A 23,070-nucleotide genomic window follows, 5' to 3' on the forward strand; every position below is an offset into this window, starting at 1 on the left:
ATGTACCAGCTTTTTAGGGCATTAGAATGATGTAGGTGTCTTGGGAATGCTGCACTCCCGGTAAAACTCGGGAAAGGAGTGCATCGGTCTCGGTTACTCCCACGACATTCACCTTCCTTCCATTGGGAGGAGCTGCCTGTAAAAACGACGGACAAGGACTTATTCATACGGTACAGTATCACAGGCTCCTGTGATTCACAGCTGCTTCAAACTCCAACGACAGGATGAGATTGTTGGCAAGCTACTGGCCCTTTTTTCCAGAGCCTGGAGGCGATTATGGAGTACTGCATCTCCTCCAAGGATCCTAGCAGCTAGCAATACTTGGTCCACTTTGTAGGGACTTGGCAGCAAAGCCTTACCCCTGCCTAGTACTTAAATAGGTGACCTCCTAGGGAATGTGGGCTAGAGCAGGGTATCTCAACCTTGGCAACTTAAAGATGGGTGAACTTCAACTCCCAGCATTCACCCAAATAAGAGACTTTCAACCAGTCCCCACACTTACAACCACTGCAGTGTCCCTCGGGCGATATCATCAAAATTTGGGCACTTGCCAATCGGTATGTATTCACAATAGTTGCAGCGTCCCAGGGTTCTGTGATCACCATTTACGACTTTCCCTGAGGTCTCCAATGAAAAAAGTCAATGGGGGAAGCCGGATCTGCTTAATGACCAGGGTGATTCTTTTACGACCACAACAAAAAGGCGCACCTCACTTTACAACTGCACCATTCCAGTCCCAACTGTAATTGTAAGTCAAGGACTACCTGTATAAGATGGGCAAAGTGTTACAGAAGCCAAGATAGGAAGATATGGGCTTTTAAAAATTATTTTGGTCTTCCAGACTAAAAGAAGTTATGGGAAAAATAGAAGAAATGTCAATGACCATTCACCCAAAATTGTACATATTTGGTAAGACATACTGCCAAGGAGCATGGTGACTCGGGCAGTTGGAACACTGGGCAGGAGATTTAGCAAGCCCGTGTTCGAGACGGAAGAGCTGTCGTGTTCGAGACGGAAGAGGTGGGATTGAGCTCTTATCCTTCACTCCAGCTCCTGCTGGGGACATGAAAGGAGACCTCCCCCCCCCAACTGGGTGTCCCCAGGGCAATGGTGATGTCACCTGCTAATCCTTTCATCCAGGAAGTGCCTCGGTGCTTCTGGCACAACTGCAAAAAACCCTGCCAAGTATACAGATACTGAAACCATGTCACATGCAAAGGGAAGATGGTGCACCAGGGGAAAAAATGCAAAAAAAAAAAAAGACTCCAAGAAATTCAATTTATTAAATAAAACAGAACCAAATTGTTTTAAAATAAAATCCAGCAACTTTCAACATGTATTTTGCAAACAGATGCAACTGTGGATATGGGAACCAACTGTGGACATGAAGGAAAGAAGGCAAAGCACAATACTCTAGTTAAGAGGCATCATACTCATTACCTTATCTTCCCTTTTATTTACCCATAAGCATTTCTGAAACTGGGGGATAAAATTACCGAGGCATCAGTAACTTTTGCTTCTTCTTTTTTGCCTGTCCCAACCTAATGAACAGCAAAGCCATTCCCTCCCTTAATTATTTCCCTCTGCCAAGGTATCCCCAAGAGAGTCACAGCCATCTGTTTGGTAAAAAAAGTTTGCTTGCTTGGAAAAAGTGGAGGATTGGGTGTAGAAGACAACCATTAAGCTTTCTCCTTCTGTAAACAATGCCTTGCATGGTCCCTCTTCCACAGTCCTGGGCTGAAGTTTGATTCAGATACCCTGACAATGAGAAAAGAAGAATATGCAGACCCCTCTGTGCATGCCATAGCCGTGTTCTATTGGACAGCAACTTCTGGATGTGCTTGGTTTTGAAGAGGTTCTGCTTGGTCTTTCTGAGCATCATGCTCTGGTGCTCCAGGGGCTCCTGGATGGGACTCAGGAGGAGAAGCATGATCTGGAGAAAAGAGATAAGTGTTACACCCACTGGTGCGATTCATCTTAAGAGCCTTGTTCCTCAAAATACCTACTTACCCACAGGTTTGGGAGTGAAACCAACACCTGAGGGACACCTTCTCTAGAAATTTTTTTCAGAGGTTAGACTTATGAAGATGGCCTGGTGTTTGTAGCTTGAACTCAGCAAGGATCAGGAAACAGATGGGTTTACAGATGTTGACTATTACAGCGTTCAACAGCCCCAACAGCAATTGCCAACGAGGCAGGAAGCTGTAGCCCAGCAACAATTGTAGCATCACAGATTTCCCATTTGGGTCCCTATCATTTCTATGAGTTTATAAATTTGGTTTATGCAACTGCACTGCCACCTTGTGGGATGATATGCAACCAGCCATCCCATAGTCACTGGGCATTAGCTAACCTCTTTACCTCGACCCACACAAACTTTCAGAATTTTTTGGATGAGTAAAGAATAGAGGTGAACCTTTATTGAAAACCTTACGAATTTTCTTGCCGTATTTGTTAAGTGAATCACTACAGTTGTTAAATTAGTAACACAGTTGTTAAGTGAATCTGGCTTCCCCATTGACTTTGCTTGTCAGAAGTTTGCAAAAGGGGATCACGTGACCCAGGGATACCAACCGTCATAAATGTGAGTCTGTTGTCAAGCATTTGAAAGTAAATCATGTGATCTTGTGGATGCTGCAACGGTCGTTAAGTGTGTAAAATGGTCACAAGTCACTTTTTTTCAGTGTCGTAATTTCGAACAGTCACTTCTGATTACATCTTCTCTTGGAAAAGGAGGTTGGGGGGGGGGGGGACACTCCTTGGTTGCTGCATAGCTAGTGTGAAGTCCTGTGCGAGAGTTATGGTTCCAGATCTTCTTAGTGCCAGAGGACCTGCTTAGTTGAAGCTAGAACAGTTTACATCAGTGGTAGGCAACCTTGGCTCTTTTATGACTCGTGGACTTCCATGCTGGCTCAGGAATTCTGGGAATTGAAGTCCACGAGTCATAAAAGAGCCAAGGTTGCCTATCCCTGGTTTACACCTAACTTCCCTCAGAAGAGAAAAGTAAGGAATGCTTTTACAGTAATGTTTGGCAGAAGGGCTCTGATTTTTAGCCAAGCATTATTTTTATGAAGAATACTTCTATCAACTGATGAGAGAACCAGATCGCTTCCATATATCCCAGCACCTACCTTAGGATTCTGATTCTCACATTCACTTTAAAAAAAAAACATGACAACCCTAGCTTTTCACTAAATGTTTTGGACTATAACTGTGGTTGTCCCAAACTGCAAGACAGTCTTACACAGGTCAAGGGCCTAAATACCCGAGGTGACTGAGGACTGATCCAACTAAATTAAGCTAGAATAAGTAAAATCTGCAGTAAAATGACACTTTTCAGGATACCCTCTTATCCTATTTTCCCTTTGCCCTGGTTTTCTACATTTTCAGAAACAGCCATATACTTATGTGTCTGAATAATTTTTCCCACCTTAAAGGGTTCTTTGACCCCTAAAATTTACACGTGCATCCTAACAATCTTTGAATGAAGCTTGGTGTTATCTTCTATATGTAACAAGAAAGATGAAACTTTGGGCTAACTAATAAAATAAGAGGATTATTTGTACAGATAGATCTTGATTTACAACAGTTCATTTAGTGACCATTCAAAATTACATCGACATTGAAAAAAAGTGACTTATGACCATTTTTCACACGACCGTTGCAGCATCCCCATTGTTACATGATCAAAATTCAGATACTTGGCAACTGGTTCATATTTATGATGGTTACAGGATCCTGGGATCATGTGATCACATTTTGCAACCTTTGGACAAGCAAAGTCTATGGGAAGCCAGATTCACTTAACAACTGTGGCAAGAAAAGTCATAAAATGGGTCAAACTCACTTATGTTTCATTTGGCAACATAAATTTTGGGCTCAGTTGTGGTTGTAACTTAAGGAATACTTGTATTATGTGGTCTTGAGGCATTGCCAAAGAGGCTAGCAGTAAACAACAGCCCAATCAAGGAACTATAAAGACTACTCCCACTAACACTGATAGGGCAAGCCTCGAGTGTGTAAAATATAAGCAAATCCTGTTCATTACTAGCACTAAGGATGTTACCTATTTTGGCAATGAAACATCTGCAAGAAAATAACCAAAGTTACTGCATCAATTGTTTTATTCTGTGGCTATACCGAGTTGAGTTACATGTACATAAGTACAATTAACATGAGTAGTAGCAACCAAACAACTCCAAGGTTGTAAGGCAAGGATTCTGTCTTTACCTTACAATGAAACAGCTTTAGAAAGCCATGTTCTCCTAACTCTTTTAAAGAAACTTTAGAATCCTGGTCTTCCAATCTTTTTCCTCTCTCAAATGGACATAAATTGCCCTCTTTCCCAAAATCTTACCTGCTGGGGCCGCATGAGGTGGCTGTGCCTGGAACTTCAGTTCTCCCCCAGGGCCAACCTGGGACGCTTGATCAAGTTGTTGAGATTTTCTCTGTTCCATCTGAAGCACAACCTGGAAGGGATGGGAATGTGGAGAGAGTGCCATAAGATGCAAAGCAATTCTTTGGCTTTTTAGCAGACTAAACATTTGGCTCTGGCTAGTGAAGATTCTCTGGGATCCATGAAAGAAGTGCCAGAAGGTTACCTGCAACTCAGGGGTTGAATATCTCTATTCTGAACACTGATCCCAGATTGCAGCAAACAGAACCAGAATTGAAGGCCCCACCAGAGACCTGGCATGTTACAATGAGTTACAGTAGTGGCCAAAATTGTGGAAACCTTTTGGGAAAAGTGTATTTTTGAGGTTTGATGGCTAATAACACCACTTTTATTTTGGAGTGGTACCATAAAATTATATATCAATAGAAAGATAATTTAATCAAGAATGTAATGCACAATAGTTGGTTCAATTATCTGTACTGTATTCTATGAAACGTTATAGCCAAATAACCAGAAAAAGGAAGCACAACTTGCTTATGTTGATATCAAGCAGCTTTCCTTCATCTGATTGTAGCCAATGAGCATGAGTGTTTAAAGAGCCAATCAGGTTTCATCTTGTTTTGGCAATGAGCCAATCAGATCACAGTAGGATTCAGTTATTGATGTCATGTATTGAAGCTGAGAGGAGGACATTTGTCAGTGTGTTATGTGATTGCTATCAAGTTGGTTGGGTTTTTTTTGTGTTTTTTCATTTAGTAGCTTGTAAATGTAATAAAATTAAGGTAATGGTGCAAAGAATTGACTGGTTGCCCAGAAAGCGATGTAAAATAGTATTATTAAGCGGCCTTACCAATGCCTTGGTAAGGCCACATGAGCAATGAGCAGGAGTGTTTAGAGAGCCAATCAGGTGTCATCTTGTTTTGGCAAGAGCCAATCAGATCACAGTAGGATTCAGTTATTGATTTCATGTATTGAAGCTGAGAGGAAGCTGTCAGTGTGTTATGTGATCACTATCAAGTTGGTTGGGAGTTTTTTGTGTTCTTTCATTTAGTGAGCTTGTAAAACATAATAAAATTAAAACAACAGTGCAAGGAGTTGACTGGTCACCCAGAAAGCGATGTAAAATAGTATTATTAAGTGAACAAGGCTACAGTTATAAAGAAATTAGAAGAAAAATTGGTGGAAACTTAACCAAAGATGACATTTCTACTGTACACTTTTCCCAAAAGGTTTCCACAATTTTGGCCACTACTGCACTTTCAGGGGAAAATTTCCATGATTCAATTTGTGAATTGAAAGCACATGATCTGTTTGGGCCACATTTATTTGAGTAGTGCTGGGGATAGAAGGGTCTGTCTACTTAAGGAGGGTTCAAACAACCTTTATAGTATACAGAAGTATAATAAATGCTGACCAGTAATGATATCAGATGCCATTCATCTCTTTTTTGATAATGTGGTTTAGATTTTCTGCTTATAGCGAGATTTCATGGTTAATAAAGCAGAGGTTAGCATGAGTCTTTTTTTTGGGGGGGGGGTGGTTAGTTGCCTCCTAGTTTCCATCTAAAAATACAAGTGCTGATTTAAGATAACTTGTAAGCCAATTTGCAAAAGCTTAAGCAAGCTTTAATTAGGGTTGAGTTCAGGGACTTTTACAATTTGAAAGTTTTGGTCCAAGTATTTGTTTTAATCCTTCAAAATTCACAACCAAGAAATAGCTCCCTATAAAAAGATCCTAAGGAAATCTACGGTCCTCCATATGTCACTGAACTATAGCTCCCATCATTTCTTACTACTAAGCATAGTATAGAGCAGTGTTTCTCAACCGTGGCAACTTTAAGAGGTGTGGACTTCAACTTCCAGAATTCTGGGAGCTGAAGTGCACATATCTTAAAGTTGCCAAGGTTGAGAAACATTGTTGTATAGTTCAAAAATATCTGGAAATCACAGGATCCCATACCGGTATATAAATGTCAGCATGACATGGGACCTCTGTTTCCCCTTATCAAAAGAAAGCATAGTGTTCCGATTTCCATACTACAATGTGTATCCCTCCAATTACAATATTCTCTACCTGTTGATACTCCTTCTTCTGAGCATCCAGTTCCACCTGCCGTTGCTGGAGCTCTTGATGTTCCTGGTGAAGCTGTTCTGCTCGCCGGTTTAGCTCCTCCTCTTGAGCTTTGAGCTCCGCCTCAAATCGCTGGAGCTCCGCCTCTGAGTAGATCTGTGTTTCTTCTACTGTCTAGATAGGGGCAGAAAGAAGAGAGACCACTGCCCTAAGAAGTACAAGAATACCAAATCTGTGGGCCACCTGTGCATAAATATTTCTGGGCAGGGAGAAACTAGTGACAGGATACTTATGAACCTCAATTCGGTTCTTAAAAAGTATCCTCCCCAGATACTACCTGGATATTTTGGACAGCAACCTGTTTTGCTGCATTAATTTTGGAATAATTCAAATCTCTTAACTTTTTTCCCTTAGCCATGATGGTTGGGACTGATGCATGTCTGAAAAACCGCAAATCGCTGAGCCGCTTTTCAACTCGGTAGTACAATCAAACATATCTAGAATGAATTTGCTCTCAACCCCATTCATATGTAGATGTTCGTTCCCCTGGAAATATTTCATTGGGGTTATCAGGACTGATAAAACAAGTGGTTTCTCTGCCATAAGATTATAAGGAGAGCCTTCCTGGATTATCTATATCAGGGGTGTCAAACTTGCAACGTTACGTGACGTGTCACGACGTATCGAGACTTTTTCCCCATTGCCGGCAATGGGGTGGGCGCGGTTTCGGCGTGACACATCCGGCCCACGGGCTGGCAATTTGACACCCCTGATCTATATAGTCCAGCATCCTGTTACTGTTGAAGCCAAATGGCTAATCAACACAGGAAAGTTTAAAATATGATGGGATGTGCAAATGACCTTGGGATAGAGGAGGAGGAGGAACAGCAGCTTAGAAAATGGTCAGCTAAGAAGAGATATCTCAGCTCACTGAAGGACTGGATGAAGAAGGGATCTCAGAAGAGCCCTCCTTAGTTCTCTGGAAAATGAAGGCAAGGGAGGAGTACTTTCAGATTCATAAAATTCTGTTACTGTAACCTTACAATCATAGTGTTAGGACACATGGTTTTGATTCTTGTTTAGACTACCTCGAAGGGTAGTCTAAACACAAAGCAGGATCCAGCCAAGACAGCATGCTCCTGTCCATCTTCTTAATCAATATTCAGAGGCCTCAGGCCTTTATTGCTACAACTAGAACTATTAAGACTAGCAGCCACCAAAAGCTGCCTCCTGAATTGGTGTGCCTGATCCTTTTTAAATTTGTGGATGTAGGAATGTTTGAGAGCCTGGAAAAATGTTTCTCAACCTCAGCAGCTTTAAGATGGATAGACTTCAGCTCGCAGAATTCTCCATCCAGACTAGAGAATTTAAGTCACAGAAATGGACCAGAGATTAGCTTCTCTAACAAGTTTTCAGAGGACAATCTCTGATTGTGGAGGGAGAAAGCTAAAATGGTCTATCACAGGGGTCTTCAAACTTGGCCCTTTTATGACTTGTGGACTTCAACTCCCAGAATTCCTTAGCCAGGCACGCCTGGGGCGTGCCTGGCTGAGGAATTCTGGGAGTTGAAGTCCACAAGTCATAAAAGGGCCAAGCTTGAAGATCCCTGGTCTATCATAACCTATCCCACCTAGAGTTCTTCCAGTATGCTGGAATTCAACTCACTTCTCTAAGGCTATACTGATCAGGAAATATGGGAATTGAAGGTCCAAAAGATTGGTAAGTGTGTACTAGCTGGGGAAAAAAATCTAACCATCTACTTGCTACTAGAAAAATGCTTTCTCAACCCTTCAGACCAACATTTGGAATCCCACTCAGATAGACAGTGTCATTTCACATACCTCCCATCCATCAGCTTCATTAAATTCCTTCCTCTGAGTGGATTTAACAAACTCTTCCAGGGTCACCAGCCGATCCTTATTAAGATCCACCTGCAGGAGGAGAACAAGCGGAGGAAAGAAAATGAAATTGCTTCCTTCTTTTTGTACTTTTCCTACCAAGACTAATAGATTTTGAGAAGTCTCAAAAAATAATTAAGAACTCATCCCATTTCTCTACTTGCTTTGGGTTGTAATTCAGCTGCAGGGGACATTCACTTTCTCAAAGCCCAGATCAAGGGTGCTTCACTAACCCAAACCAAGGGCTGTGGCAGTATTTAGAATGTATGTTTTCTTTTTACAGAGAACAGTAGCCAAAAGTAAACACAAAGTTACGTTACACGCATTATAACCAAACACATCCAACAATGAAAATAAAATAAAGAATCATGCTGGATTGAGCAAAGCCCTACCTATTATCCTATTTTCACAGAAGTTGAACATGTACGGTAGGTATGAGGTGGCTAAGAGCATATCATGCCAAGATATAATGAGCTTTCACTTACACTGCAGGAGTCAGAGAGACCCTGGCTTTGGAAACCATGATTTACATCTTAGCTCACTGTACAAAACCAGACACATTGATCTATCACGTTAGTAGGATGTGTGAACCCAGTTTTTCTGAAGCAGAATGTGAATGAAACTGGGGGTTCTTTAAGATCTTTCTTTGATGCACATTTTGGGGAAACTATCTTCTGCACACCTTTTGTGTCATTTTGGTTGGTACTACTATAATAAAGTTACTGATCTGGAAAATAAAAACTGGAACTGACAGAGACATTCCCCGTTAGTTAAAAATTCACTTGTTTCCAATAACCATCATCATTAAAGATTAGCCAGACTTTGTTTCAGGGTAGAACCCGGCAGCTGCAGTTAATAAATAACAGAAGTGAAATAATTATTCTTCCTGAGGAAAAAGTGAACTGGACTAGACTGGGGGGGGGAGGGAAGGGGGGAATTAGTTCTCCTATCTTAATGTTAAAGTATAACCTATGATTCATTTGAAGACCAAGGGGTTTTTAGGAAACAAATTCCCAATAAACTGGTCTCCACTAGTCCTGCTGGTATGCAGGATCAGTTTTTTCTTTCTGCAAAGCTTTGAAAGACAGCCAATGCAGAAAAGATGCCTTCTTTTGCTCTTTGCAAGCTCTCAAAAGTGAGACAAGAAAAGAAAGAAAGACAAGTCTCTTGTTCTCTTTCCCAGGCAGAGGGGATCAGGAGGCAAGAGATTTCGGGAGAGGAAGAAATCTCCTGTTCTGTCCATGAATTGATTTGTATTTTTGCTTTTATATTCACACACTTAGCTCGTACACTTACATTCTTCATGACATGTTCTCGCATGCGCAGCCGTTCTTCCTCCATTTCTAACATATCGTCCTCCTCATTTCGGGGATCGTATACCTTGTCCAGCTGCAAATAAAATAAAATAAAATAAAATATTCCTTAAGCTGATGTTTGCTTAGTTTGTCCCCACCCCCAAGGAAAAAAGTCCAGGGATTGATGTTGCCACTTTTGTATGCAAAATACATGTTCTATCTCTGAGCTGGTAGTCCAGCTTGCAAGACTGCTCTGGAGTTTTTTTCTTTTTTAATGGAGCATCACTAAAGCACCCAAGTTGTCTAAATTACAGGACTGTTATCAGGAAGAGTACGGTAAGTAAAGAACTTGCCTCCTTAGTGAAAAGGGCCTCCAATTCCTGCTCATCCAGCACCCCATCACTATTGGTGTCTGGGAAAAAAAGGGAAGAATGTTAAGTGAAGCACATCAAATGTGAACTGTTGTTCTTTTCTTACACTCAAACCCATATGCCTGTTTGAAAGATGTCGCAAGTGGGGCTGAACTTTGTTTGAGATGGCCCAATAAGTTAGAACAAAGTATGCTACCAGCTACACCAGAGATCTCCAACCTATGGGCCGCGGCCCACTACCGGGCTGTGGCCTCTTGGCCACTGGGCCGTGTGAGTGGCTGGCCAGTGCACGTGCATGTGCGCGCTTCCCTCCCCTCGCGCTGATGCTAGCCAAGCCACAAGCCATGAGCCTTGCAGTGGCGCTAGCCTCACTGCGAACCTTGCACCGGTGCTAGCCTCGCGCCAGCGCTAGCAGACCCATTTGTGAAGTGGGCATGCTTGCGGCCCCGTTCGCGCACATGCTTGCACAGTCACATTAGTGTGCCTGTGTATACGAGCATAAAGATGCCTGCCCCTCCCTTTCCCACTGAGCCGCCAACCCAGAAAGATTGGGGACCCCTGAGCTACACTCAGAAACAGGTAGTCCTTGACTTACGACCACAACTGGGACATAAATGGCAGTTGTTGAGCAGTTTTACAGTCATTAAGCAAAACTGGTCTCCCCCATTGATTTTGTTTATTGGAAATTTCTTGGGAAGGTCACAGATGGTGATCACGTGGTCCCAGGATGCTGCAACCGTTGTAAATACATACCGGTTGCCAAGCACACAAATTCTGATCACGTGACCACTGGGACACTGCAACACTGGAACATAAGTACTTTTTTCAGCACCATTGTAACTTCAAATGATTGTTTAAAAAATGGATCTAAGTCATGGACTACCTGTATAAGCCAGAATTGCTAAGAATTCTGACATCTCAGTTCAGGAGCCATGTATAGATAATCCTCAACATACAACCACAATTAAGCCCAATATTTCTGTTGCTAAGTGAGACAGTTATGTTTTGCCCCATTTTACAGCCTTTCTTGCCACTATTGTGAACTGCAGTGAATTACTGCAGTTGTTAAGGTAGTAACATGGCTGTAAAGTGAATCTGGCTTCCCCAAAAGATGATAACATGACCCCAGGACACTTCAATCATCAAAAATATGAGCCAGTTACCAAGCATCCAAATTTTGATCATGTGGCCATAGGGATGCTGCAATGATTGTGTGAAAATTGTTCATAAGTCACTTTTTTCAGTGCCATTATTAAGTTTGAATGGTCACTAAACAAAAGGTTGTTAAGTCGAGGACTACTTGTAAAGTATATGCTTAGACTGCTAGTTCTTTCTACTTAGATCCCACCTGCCAGGAAAAAAATATTCATTAATGTGGGGGGAAAAAAAGCTTCCTATTGCATCAAAAATCCACAATGTGAAATGGCTACTCCTTTCGTAATTATTACTGAAATTAGAGTTTATGGCTATTTATGTCTCATAGAAGCCAGAAAGAAGAACTGGGACATAAGATAAGGGGAAGTTAATTTATTTCTAGTCAGTTATTTTCACTTCACTTGGCCAGCAGTTGTATCAAAATATTTAAATTTATAACTGGAACAGTGGGGGTTGTGTAATGAGTCGAAGCACACAGTTATAGCTTAGTGGCCAGCAGTTGTATCAAGATATTTAAATTTATAACTGGAACAGTGGGGGTTGTGTAATGAGTCAAAACACAGTTATAGCTTTGTGGCCAGCAGTTGTGTCAAAATATTTAAATTTATAATTGGAACAGAGGGAGTTGTGTAATGAGTCAAAACACACAGTTATAGCTGATTGATTGAAGAGAGCTGGCTACTACGTGAGGCAATCTAAGCTGTGATTGGTTGCCTTGAATGAAAAGGGGTTTCCCCCCCCTTATTTCCCGCCTTTTTCTTCTGTATACCCCATGTGCTCTGTAATTTACCTGATGATGCTCCTGTTTGCCTGATTATCTTGTCTGGTGTATATCTAGATCTAAAATATATTTATTTATATAAAACCACAAGTACGTGTCAGAATCTATGACTTCATTTGGACACCAGCTGCACAATTCCCTGACAAGTTGTCTTAGAACTACACATACAGACTTCCCTACCATGAAGCTTGAAGAACGTCTTGGGGTTAAATTCATTGGGGTCCAAACCATCCGTCTCCTGCCAGACCTCTTTGAGCTGATCACGGCTGCCCTGCAAGGACAGAATGAGGAACTCAAGTCAAATGTCTATGCAGATTCTCAATCATCCAGGTCATGGTTGTCCCAAAGGTACTTTTCCAAAAAGGCAAATGGACTTTCTTGGAAAGGAGAAGGTCCAGATGCTTTTTGGAAAAGCATATTTGGGACAACTCAAGCCAAAATAAGCATCCAAAACCCTGGAAGCCCTACAGGGACGTTGACTTTGGGGTGCTCCTTGTGCTTCTTCTTGAGCTCTTCAAAATGTGCTTCTTCCTCACGACGCTTCTCCTCATCCAGAGATTTCAAGTATTCCCGACGTTCATGCTCTTTCATCATCTCATAGCGTTTGAACTCCTCGTGGTGAGCTGCATCATAATTCTCCAGGTCCTTGGTAGCCTAAGAGGGAAAAACAGAAAAGCAAGAACCAACATTACTGGCATGGGAGGAAATCACCGTCCTTTTATAATTCCTCCCCCCATCCCATAGGTTAATCCTGGACCATTGCATCACTTTCATTTGCCTCTAATTTCTGCCAGAGACCCCAACGTTGCTTTAATACAGGTCCAGATTAGAACATTCTCAGAATAACAGAACAGAATAGAATAATAGAGTTGGAAGGGACCTTGGAGGTCTTCTAGTCCAACTTCCTGCCCAGGCAGGAAACCCTATACCATTTCAGACAAATAGCCGTCCAGTCTCTTCTTAAAGATTTCCAGTGTTGGAACATTCATTACTTCTGGAGGCAAGTTGTTCCGCTGATTAGTTGTTCTAGCTGTCAGGAAATTTCTCCTTAGTTCTAGGTTGTTTCTCTCTTTATTTTCCATCCATAGCTTCTTGTCCTGCCTTCAGGTAAAGGTATTCTTATACTGAGGTAGCTAAGATTTTTATTTATATACAGATAGTCCTTATGTCTGCAATTGGGACTGGAATTTTGGTCCTAAGTTGTGACGTTTTTAAATCAAGGTCCCCATGTGACCGGACCCAATTTTACACCTGCTTTTACAATAGTGATTATGTGGATCACAAAGTAGCAAGTTCAAATGCATCCTCCAAATGGGTGTTTTTTTGATGAAAACTAACAAAAAGATCATAAATCATGGTGATGTGACCTTGGGAGGCTGCAACCACTTATAAATGTGAGCTTTTTTGCCAAGTGTCCAAAATGTGACAAATGGTGTATGTGCTGGCTGACATTTTATGACAGTCTGCAGTGCTTTATGAATCGCAATGCATCTTTACCAATGCAACTGTAACAATGAATCAGTTGTAAGTTGAAGACTATCTGCATTTGTTACTCAATTTTACACAGCTGCCCACCTCACAAAATGCAACTCTGGAGTATGAACCAAGAAGTGCCTCATTTGAATTCCGGTATTCAGTTTATTCAGTAATAAACTCACTGAATAATCTTCAGCAAATGTGTTGCACTCATCATCTGTTGCCTTCTCTACAACATGGAGAAATTACTGTTGATCTTAACTTCAAAAATTAACCAGGGCAGTCTGTTCCAGCCTTGGGTCTTCCAGCCTCTTTGAACCCAAACTCCCATCAACCACAGCAATAACCAAATTGAAGAATTTTTTATTAAAAGCTTTCCATGTTGTTTGGTGAGGTAAATGAGAAAATATCAGTTTTAATCTTCTGATTAGAGCTCCTAGGATAGAAAAGGAGTAGGAGGAAGAAGCATGGATTATCCATAGAGTGTTTCTGCATTTGGAAGGTGTCTAGAAGCTGGGACTTCCCTTTTAGCACTGACCTAACCAGGCACTCCAAGACCCTCAATAGCTGAGCATCAAATTAAGCTGAAATGTAAAAGAGATTAATCCTCTAACTGTTAGAATCAAGCACCAAAGCCTTCTAAGCAATTCTCACCACTCTCCTCTCTGTTCTGCCAAGTCTGGGCAAGGGTGAGGAAGAGAAGGAATAGAGAATATGCCCTGGGCTTGAATTCACAATATACAGAGGTGAAGGAGGGGCCAAAGTATGCAAAGCAGATTTAAAGACTTAATTATCTGAAAGAAATAAAAAAAAGTTTCAACATACGGCTTTAATGAGCAGCTCCAAATCTCGGGCTTCAAATGTGTGCTGGTTTTGAGAGTCCAGATGTTCAAACTGCTTCAATAAAGCCAGGTGATCAACCTGCACATCTGATGGAAGGAGATGAAAAACAGAGGTGAAGACTACAGTTTTAGATCTGAAGCTTAAATAAAAACCAGACAATACTGGGGCTCACATACTGCACTACACCAAAGTTTGCTTAACTGTTGTTTATTGAACATTGAATGCTAGGTTCACGCAACGGGCTACAGCAAAGCCAGATAAGTAAATTATGGTTTAGCACACGGATGTCAAACTCAATCGCGTTATGTGACATATCGTGACATATCATGATGTTTTTTGCCTTTGCAGAGCCGGGGTGGGCGTGGCCTGTGTGTAACGCATCCGGCCGCCAGTTTGACACCCTTGTCTTAGCACATTCAAGAAAACAGGTTGATTTCTCTCAATAGAGGTTTTTTTCCACACATCTTTGATTACTAGATTTTGAGGGTGGGACCTTTGAGAATGAAGTCCACTCCATTCCCCTTTAATATCCTGAGGCACAAGGGAAAGCCCATTGGCAGTAAGAATATCAAACTGATTTGAAGACAAACCAACCACTTTTCATCATTTAGCCAAATAATTACAAATTATTTGTGTTAACTTACAATTATTTGGCTAAATGATGAAAAGCAATTGGTTTTTCTTCAAATCAGTTTTCCCTAATATTCTATTACTGCCAACAGACTTCCCCTTGTGCCTCGGGATATTAAAGAGGCAATTAAGAATTGTTAATCCAGGGATTAATTTATCTGTGGGGTCCTTGGTACTCTGAACTTGGAGGTTTTCTTGCAGATGTTTCAATATCAGACTAGATAACATCATCTGTGCATTGATGATACAATAACACAGTGGCTGCCACAAGATCTGTTTGCACAATGATTCCATAGCAGGAATGACCAGCCATCAAACAGCTATTCTCCGTCTATCCAACTAATGATACTATAATAATGAAACCCAGGATTGAGGCTTCACACATTCTCTGTCCTCAGCATTTGCAGGAATCTCACCATCAACACTCTCCATCTCAGCTCACCTTGTTCCATTGTGGCATCCATTTTGGCTTTCAGGAGCATCCGGAGTCGGGACACCTCCTGTCTCTTCAGTTCATCTAACTTAGTGCGGACACTGTGACCAACAAAGTCCAGCTCTTTGCTGAGTTTTCCACTCTGAAAGGAGCAACAAGGAAGCAGATATTTTATTTTTATCCTAGCCTTGTGTTAAGGAATTCATTCTATATGTGGTCACTTCTTTTATCTCACAGCAAACTTGAAAGGTATATTATTTATAATTTATACCTACAATTTCAATATATAACTCAACTAGACTGTGCTTGACCCGAAGTAATTTGGATAAACACTGGGATTTCTCATCATAATTGGTCACTACATCACGTTGATTGTGTTATACAAGTAGTTCTCAACTTACAACAATTGGGACCAGAATGTTCATTGTTAAGGAAGATGATTAAGTGAGTTGCTCTGATGTTTTTTTGTTACAATTGTTAAGCAAATCACTTCAGTCATTAAGTGAATCATGTAGTAATTAAGCAAATCCTATTGACTTTGTTGGAAGCTGCTTGGATGGTTGCAAATGGCAATCACCCCAGGACACTTTAATGGTCTAAATCAGGGTTCTTCAAACTTGGCCCTTTTATGACTTGTGGACTTCAACTCCCAGAATTCCTCAGCCAGGCACACTGGCTGAGGAATTCTGGGAGTTGAAGTCCACAAGTCATAAAAGGGCCAAGTTTGAAGAACCCTGGTCTAAATACATGCCAGTTGCCTGAATTTTGATCACATGACCATGGGCATTCTGCATCCAGCTGTAAGTCTGTGTACCAGCTGTAAGTCATTTTTTTTTCAATTATATATATATATATATATATATATATATATATATATATATATATATATATATATATATATATATATATATATATATATATATTTCACTTTAAGACACAGAAAAATAGGATCATTTTCCCTTCTGCAAGTGAAAAGCACTATAGTAAAGGTGGTTTGTATCCATTACTGACTCCAAAATAGAAGTCCAAGTTTACCAAATTGAACTTGGATGGTTGCAAGGTAGTAAGAGAGGACTCAGTTCTTGTTAGGACATAACAGCCACCCTGCTCTTTGTATATCCCAATTCACCTTGATGTCCTCTGCATTGGCTGCTTGAAGTTTTTCCCGGAAATGCCCATCGGTTTCCAGCACATTGATGACTTCTTGGAGGTAGCGGTGATAATATAAGCCTGTGTCCTGCAGAAAAACAAAAGTCAGGAGCCAGATCCATCAGATATTGTACTTCTGCAAATGAGGTCTATTGAAACTTCTCTTCTGCTTATAGATAGTGCTATTCAGGGTATATTAGCAATGGCATGAACTTCAGAAAGGATAACATCATACTAATAAAATGAAAAATACATTATTAAGTACAAGAATGCAAAGGTTATGCTTAGAGAATTTTACAGTCTAAAACTGAAAATAACAGAGGAGGAAGGGAAAAATAACAAGCGTGGCTAAAAGTAAACAGAATGCATTTATATTATGATGTCCACTTAAACTTAGTTTGAGAATAGCAGTCTTCCCCAGCTTGAGCTTATCATAAGTATGCTAGTTGGGGAATTCTGGGAAATGAAGTCCCCATTTAAGAACCTCAAGTTGGGAAAGGATAAAGTAGAAGATTAGAGCCAAGTGTTTTGGGGTGGGTTTTTTTTTGCCAAAATGTTTACTGAAAAAAAAAAACTCTGAAGAAACTTATCACTATGTAATATCATCCATGAAATAATTTGATAGGGAAAGATAATTTCTGATATCCAAGGATAGTTCATTATATATTTAGGGCCCAATGCCCTGGGTAGAGGTTGGACTAGAAAAACTCCAAGGTCCCTTACAAGCCTGTGATTAATGCCTTGGGGATGAATCCACATAATTACCATTTAAACCCCAGCAATAGATAGTGCATGTGTCACAAGACTAGTTATGGAAAGCACAAATTTGGGAAGGGACAGTATAATGGCCATGGTATCTTATGTAGGGTTTCACTTTGGCCCCTCTTGGAAACTTGTGGGCACTACATTATTCTGAAATTTGGTCCAACACCATTTTTCATCTTATGTTATCTTTACCAGTGTATCCATACAATCTTTATTTGCAGCTCGTTCAGGTAACTAGAATAAGATGATCTCAGGTCAGCTGTCATAAGGTAGTGAGAAAACCTTGGGGAGCAGTTTGAAAAAATGGCTACATTGACTTGTTTGCTTAAGGAAAGATAATGTATTAAAAAAGAGACCTTTTGTGAACTTTTTGCTGAAAACTGATAAAAATCAATTTAGGGATTTATTGATTCAAAAGTTGTGTTTATGGGAAGAAGAGAACCATGTTTGTAATTTGGGAGGGTGGAGATGGCAATTATTAGGTTTGTAACTCCTGCAAAGAAAAGCTGAAATGCTTTAGATACAGATATATTGTTATTCTTACTTTTTCTTTACTCTTTTGTATTTTTTTCTTTTAGTTTTTTAAACCTATTAAACCCATAAAACACATATATATGTACATATAAAGGCTCTGCCAAGCAGAGAACAATGGACAATCATCAGAGCACTTACTGGTGGTTCTGGGGCAGCTTCTTCTTTCTCTTTGGGCCGTTCAATGGGCACACAGATAGCCAACCCTAAGAGAGCAAAGCCCATAAACCATGGTAGATGCATCTTTGAGTCCCTGAAATCAAAAGCCATATAAAGAAAAGAGAAGGTAAGCAATCTAAGAGAGGAAAACAAGCTGCTTTAATAGGACTCAATTTGGAGCAGGGCTCCAGTTTATGGGGGGAAGCTAGAAAGTCTAAAATAGGAATCCTTTGGAAAGTTGCTCAGTTCAAACTGAAGCAAGCAACAAATTCCTGGGTCGCGAATCTTCTATTTCCACCGAAAGACACTCAAAGTATCAAAGTGACATTTTTCCTCCAATGTAAATCAAACCCTAACCCAAAACCCAGAAGTTGTGAATGCTCCAACACTGGAAGTGTCTATGGAGATTCTCAATCAACCAGGTGATAGTTATCCCAAAAGTGAAAGTTTTTAAGAGACTGGACAGCCATTTGTCTGAAATGGTATAGGGTTTCCTGCCTGAGCAGGGGGTTGGACTAGATGACCTCAAAGGTCCCTTCCAACTTTATTATTATTATTATTATTATTATTAATAATAATAATAATAATATTACTGATCATCGCACAGTCAGCCAGATGTTCAGATAGGATTTGGCATTTTTATTTACCTATTATTAGTATTAGTAGTATTATTAATATTGAAGTGCTTTTTTAAGAGGCAACTGGACTTTGTTTTTTCTTTGAAGCCATTTCACTTCTCATCCAAGAAGCTTCTTCAGCTCTGACTGATCCTTCCCTTCCCCACCATCCAATCAGAGCTGAAGAAACTTCTTGGATGAGAAGTGAAATGGCTTCAAAAAAAAGCCCAAGAAAGTCCAGTTGCCTCTTGAAAAAGCACCTTTGGTCCAACACTGGACGTTTTTAAGAAGAGATTGGACGACCATTGGTCAAAAAGGGTATAGGGCTTCCTGCCTGAGCAGGGGGTTGGACTAGAAGACCTCCAAGGTCCCTTCCAACTCTGTTATTCTGTTAAAACCAAATCCTACAAAATCGCGTTATCCAGATAAACACAAAGAAGCTTGAGACCCCCGCCCCTTTTTTTCCCGACATACCAAAAATCAGCTGCCAAATCAATGAATACACCCTTCCACACAGCCAGGGCCGTACTTACGGTAGAGAACGGGACTCTCCTCCCTTACAGACTCTTATCCGGAACCGCCGAAGATGGAGAAGGAAATGTGAACCAAATGCACTCCGTACATGCGCAGACAAATCTCCGGGAACACCGTTGTTGTTTTCCCCTCAGCCGATACCCAAAAGCTCTTCTGCGCTGGACTGCGCACCACGTGATCCAGGCCGCGAACGTTCTACAAGCTACCCCGCTCTATCGCCTCAGTCCATTTCTAAGCCCCGCCTTTATATCTAACCTAGCTGGCCACGCCTCTTTATATTGAGTTTCGGATACGTCACTTTCTACCGTGTCACGTCCGGTGCTCCATTTTGCATCATGACGCCTTCGCTTCCTTTCTCTTCCCCTATTTGCATGGGGGACTATAAGAATCCGCCCCCTTTTTCCAGAAGGAATGCCCCTCCTTTTTTTTTTTTTCCCCTTTCTAGAGTTTTCCCGTAGGGACCGAAAGAAAGAAGTCTGATAAAACTAAGGACAAGGTCACTGAATATAATGTGTCGGGGTAAATGAATGGCAGGGTTTCCTTATAAATTTATTTGGAATTCAAGTAATCAATTGAAGCCTGGGTGAAAAAAACAATAACCAAACCTCCTGAGCATGTTCAAAGTGCATAAAAATAGAACTATATCCGATCTCGGTTGCGAAAATTCAGATAATCGCTATTAGTGAAAGCTAACATTTTGCTGTCGTCTTATGTGCTGTCCGCATTTTTTGCCCTGCAAATGGGATAGCTCTCATTAAAAACTGCACAGGAATTTCTTTTTTAATTTAAAATTCAGATTTGTCCACAGGAAAAATCTCCAAATGGATTCTTAAAAGGTGGGCAAATGAAGATTTGGACTTTCCCAAATTCTAGCTTCGATTACATAGAAAGCAAATATCAGGAGGGGCAGGATTGATGTTTTAATGTTTCTCAAACTTGGCAGCTTTAAGATGTGTGGACTTCAATACCCAGAATTCCCCATGGCAGGTTAGAGAATTCTAGGCATTGAAGTTCACAGAAAGCTGCCAACATTTGAGAAACAATGGTTTAAGCCATGAGGTCCAGTTTTAAAATGGAACCTGGAAATTAGATTTTACAATCTGCTTCTACTTATGCAGTCCCAGGCAGGCCTGCAAGTGGATTGCTATCCAAAGGTTTTGGTGGGCTATTTGGTGCATGGGGTTGTGTGGGCAGGAATATTAAAAGGTTAGAAAAATACAGTACAAGTAGTCCTTGACTTAAGACCACAATTGAGCCCAAAATGTATGTTGCTAAGTGAGACATTTGTTAAATGAATTTTGTTCCATTTTGCAACCTTTCTTGCCACAGTTATTAAGTGAATCACTGCAGTTGTTAGTAACACGATTGTTAAGTAAATCTGACTTCCCATTGACTTTGCTTGTCAGAAGGTCACAAAAGATGATCACATCAGCCCGGGACACTGCGACTGTCATAAATATGAGTCACTTGCCAAGCATCTCAATTTTGATCACATGATCATGGGGATGTGGCAATGCTCGTAAGTGTGAAAAATGGTCATATGTTGCTTTTTTCAATGCCATTGTAATGTTGAATGGATACTAAGCGAACTGTTGTAAGTCGAGGACTACCTATATAAGAAAAATTATATCAGCATTCTATTTTGTTTTATATCTGCAAATAATACATTGAAAAAGCAGACAGCAAAAAGCAATCGAGAAGCACAAGGTGGAAGAGAGGAATGTAGGAATCCGTCACAGCTGTGAGAAGGTGATTAAGGAGTTTAGTAAGCTGGCCAGGATAACCAGCTAAGAGCAGTTTATTTCAGGGGAGGGAGAATCAAAAATGAAGGAACAAAAATGAGAATAAACTTGATGGAAGATTTTTGGTAGACAAATGATATAAACCAAACAAAATTAGCACACATAAGAGCCATAGAAATCAGGTCACGCTATGCTAAAATTGGTTTTCTAGAATAGTTTTTTTTCAACCTGATGACAACTACTATACTGGCCAGGATTGATGGAAATTGCGAAGTGGTCCATCTGGATAATACCAGGTTACAGGAAGTAACAGTTGTGGGAGACTTCCTTAAGGGAATTGTCAAAATCATTGTCTAAACATTCTGGAATTCATCATTCCAGAACAGAACATCATTTTTAATCCTTTGTAGCTGGCTGGCACTGTCATGGTTACCCATTGTTCAATAAGAAAACAGTAACCTGTTTGGCAACCTAGCCCTTAACATTACATATACAAGTGATAAAGCAGCTTCAGTGAGTTGTTCAAATAAAAATATTAATTAGCAGGGAGAAAGTTAAGTGAAGTAGCAACTTTTAAACTTGAACTGATCTATTCCCTGAGGGATTAAAAAAAAAACAGCAAAGGCTGTTTTGCAAAAATATATTGTCAAATACATTTTTAGGATTATAGGATAAAAAAGTGCAATGGCCATGCTCCACTGGGAAGATGATATTAGCATGTCAAAAAAGCTGAAATCTCCAGATAAGGTAAGTTAATGAAAGGTAAAAAAAGAAATACTTATTTTTCTGTTTAAGTTCCAGCACATATGGGACACTGTTTGTAAAGACTTATGACTTGGTGTTTATCTTATCATGTAGTGTACTAAGATATGTTTTTGTTTTTTTTTAAAAAGCATAATTTCTTGAAATGAGCCTTGTAGTTGAATTCACACATAACACCAAGTCATAAATTCAGTTTACGAATCATAGTGGGTTTGCATATTACACTAAGACAAAGAACAAGACACATGATGCTAAGGTATAATGTGAACCCAAGTGATAACAATTTGTAAAGTTATTAATAAGATTAAGAAAGTAATTAGAAAAGCTTTCTTTTTGCTTATTCATTTCTAGAATTTGGGTTTTCCTAAGTAAAGAGCTCAGCAGTTGGGCTAACAAAAAATATGTAGTACATAACACAGGGTGAAACTCAGTAAATCTAAATGCAGTATCTAAGTAATTAGCAGTTACTATAGATTTTTTTAAAGGGTTAAATAAATGAATTGAAATTGCATTGATTAATACATCTTAGCCAGGAATACTAAGGAAATTCACATATTCAAAGATGACACTTCTGAATATCAGATTTTAGACAAGAAAACGGGGATCTTAAGTCTCTGTTTTGGAGCCTCTTAGGGGTGTCAAACTCAATTTCATTGAGGGCCGCATCAGCATTGCGGTTGCCCTCAGGGGGCCGGGTGGGTGCGGCCTACTGGGTGGGCGTGGATGGAGTGGGTGTGGCCTACTGGGTGGGTGTGGCCAGCTCTACATTGTTCGCGTCAAGGGTGCCTGTGGGGGCCTGGGCAGGAGTGGGATAGATCTGAGGGTCTCTGGCAGAAAGGGGTGGGATCAGGGCAAGTGCCAAGGCATGGTCCACTGGAGGAGCCTCACTGTTCCTCTCAGCCCATGCAGGGGGAGGGGGTTATGGAGCTAAGACTGAATGCGTTTCAGCATAGATGGCCACCACAAAATTGTACATTGGCTCCCAGCTGGCCTGGGCCAGGGCCAAGGCAGAGGGGGCTGTTCATTCACTGTTTCCAGGATGGCTTCGCGGGCCACATGAAACCACTTCGCGGGCCACATCCGGCCCCCGGGCCTTGTGTTTGACATGTCTGCTCTTAGAGATAATGATTGGGACAGAATGATGAGGTTGTAGTTCAATCCAACAATATCACTATAATGTAAATAAGGAAAGCTATGCCTTTCTTGATGAAATACAGTTGAATAAGTAGACAGACTACCAGCTTATGATAACAGGATACAAAACCGTAGATGACTAGAGACTTTCATATTAAAGTTCCTTTCACACAAGCTTGGTTCCTTGTCATATCAGAGAAACATATTGTTTTAATGGCCATGAAATTTGTTGCCATTGTGTCTTCTGAGATTTTTGTTTAACTCCTTATTAGAGTATGCCACTCTCGGATTTCATGGTGGGTGTCCCTTCCAAGTATTCATCAACCTGG

At 40.6% G+C, this 23,070-nt stretch overlaps 1 protein-coding gene across 1 annotated transcript; it reads right to left on the reverse strand.

Annotated features, from left to right (window-relative positions):
* Nucleotides 1–1,584: 1,584 nt before the first annotated feature.
* On the reverse strand, nt 1,585–19,349 carry NUCB1 (nucleobindin 1). Its single transcript, XM_015810266.1, has 13 exons — nt 19,103–19,349; nt 17,935–18,046; nt 16,478–16,585; nt 15,358–15,490; nt 14,268–14,371; nt 12,435–12,620; nt 12,147–12,237; nt 10,013–10,071; nt 9,661–9,753; nt 8,308–8,397; nt 6,470–6,640; nt 4,358–4,469; nt 1,585–1,933 (listed from the first exon to the last, which is right to left on the reverse strand). The coding sequence occupies exons 2-13, from the start codon at nt 18,034–18,036 to the stop codon at nt 1,815–1,817; spliced, it is 1,368 nt and encodes a 455-aa protein (XP_015665752.1). The 5' UTR covers nt 18,037–18,046; nt 19,103–19,349; the 3' UTR covers nt 1,585–1,814.
* Between the last annotated feature and the right edge of the window lie 3,721 nt (nt 19,350–23,070).

The sequence above is a fragment of the Protobothrops mucrosquamatus genome, unplaced genomic scaffold (assembly GCF_001527695.2).
Source record: "Protobothrops mucrosquamatus isolate PMUCROS unplaced genomic scaffold, P.Mucros_1.0 scaffold8, whole genome shotgun sequence".
In the NCBI taxonomy this organism is placed as follows: Eukaryota; Metazoa; Chordata; class Lepidosauria; order Squamata; family Viperidae; genus Protobothrops; species Protobothrops mucrosquamatus.

Bases quoted from the DNA above. Each gene is read 5' to 3' on its own strand.
- NUCB1 (XM_015810266.1), bottom strand. From the start codon at position 18,036: ATGCATCTACCATGGTTTATGGGCTTTGCTCTCTTAGGGTTGGCTATC. The intron at 12,621-14,267 runs GTATGTTGAAAC...TTTCCCTCTTAG, and splicing joins TGGAGCTGCTCATTAAAGCC to GCTACCAAGGACCTGGAGAA. The intron at 4,470-6,469 runs GTAGAGAATATT...CATCCCTTCCAG, and splicing joins AGAAGAAGGAGTATCAACAG to GTTGTGCTTCAGATGGAACA.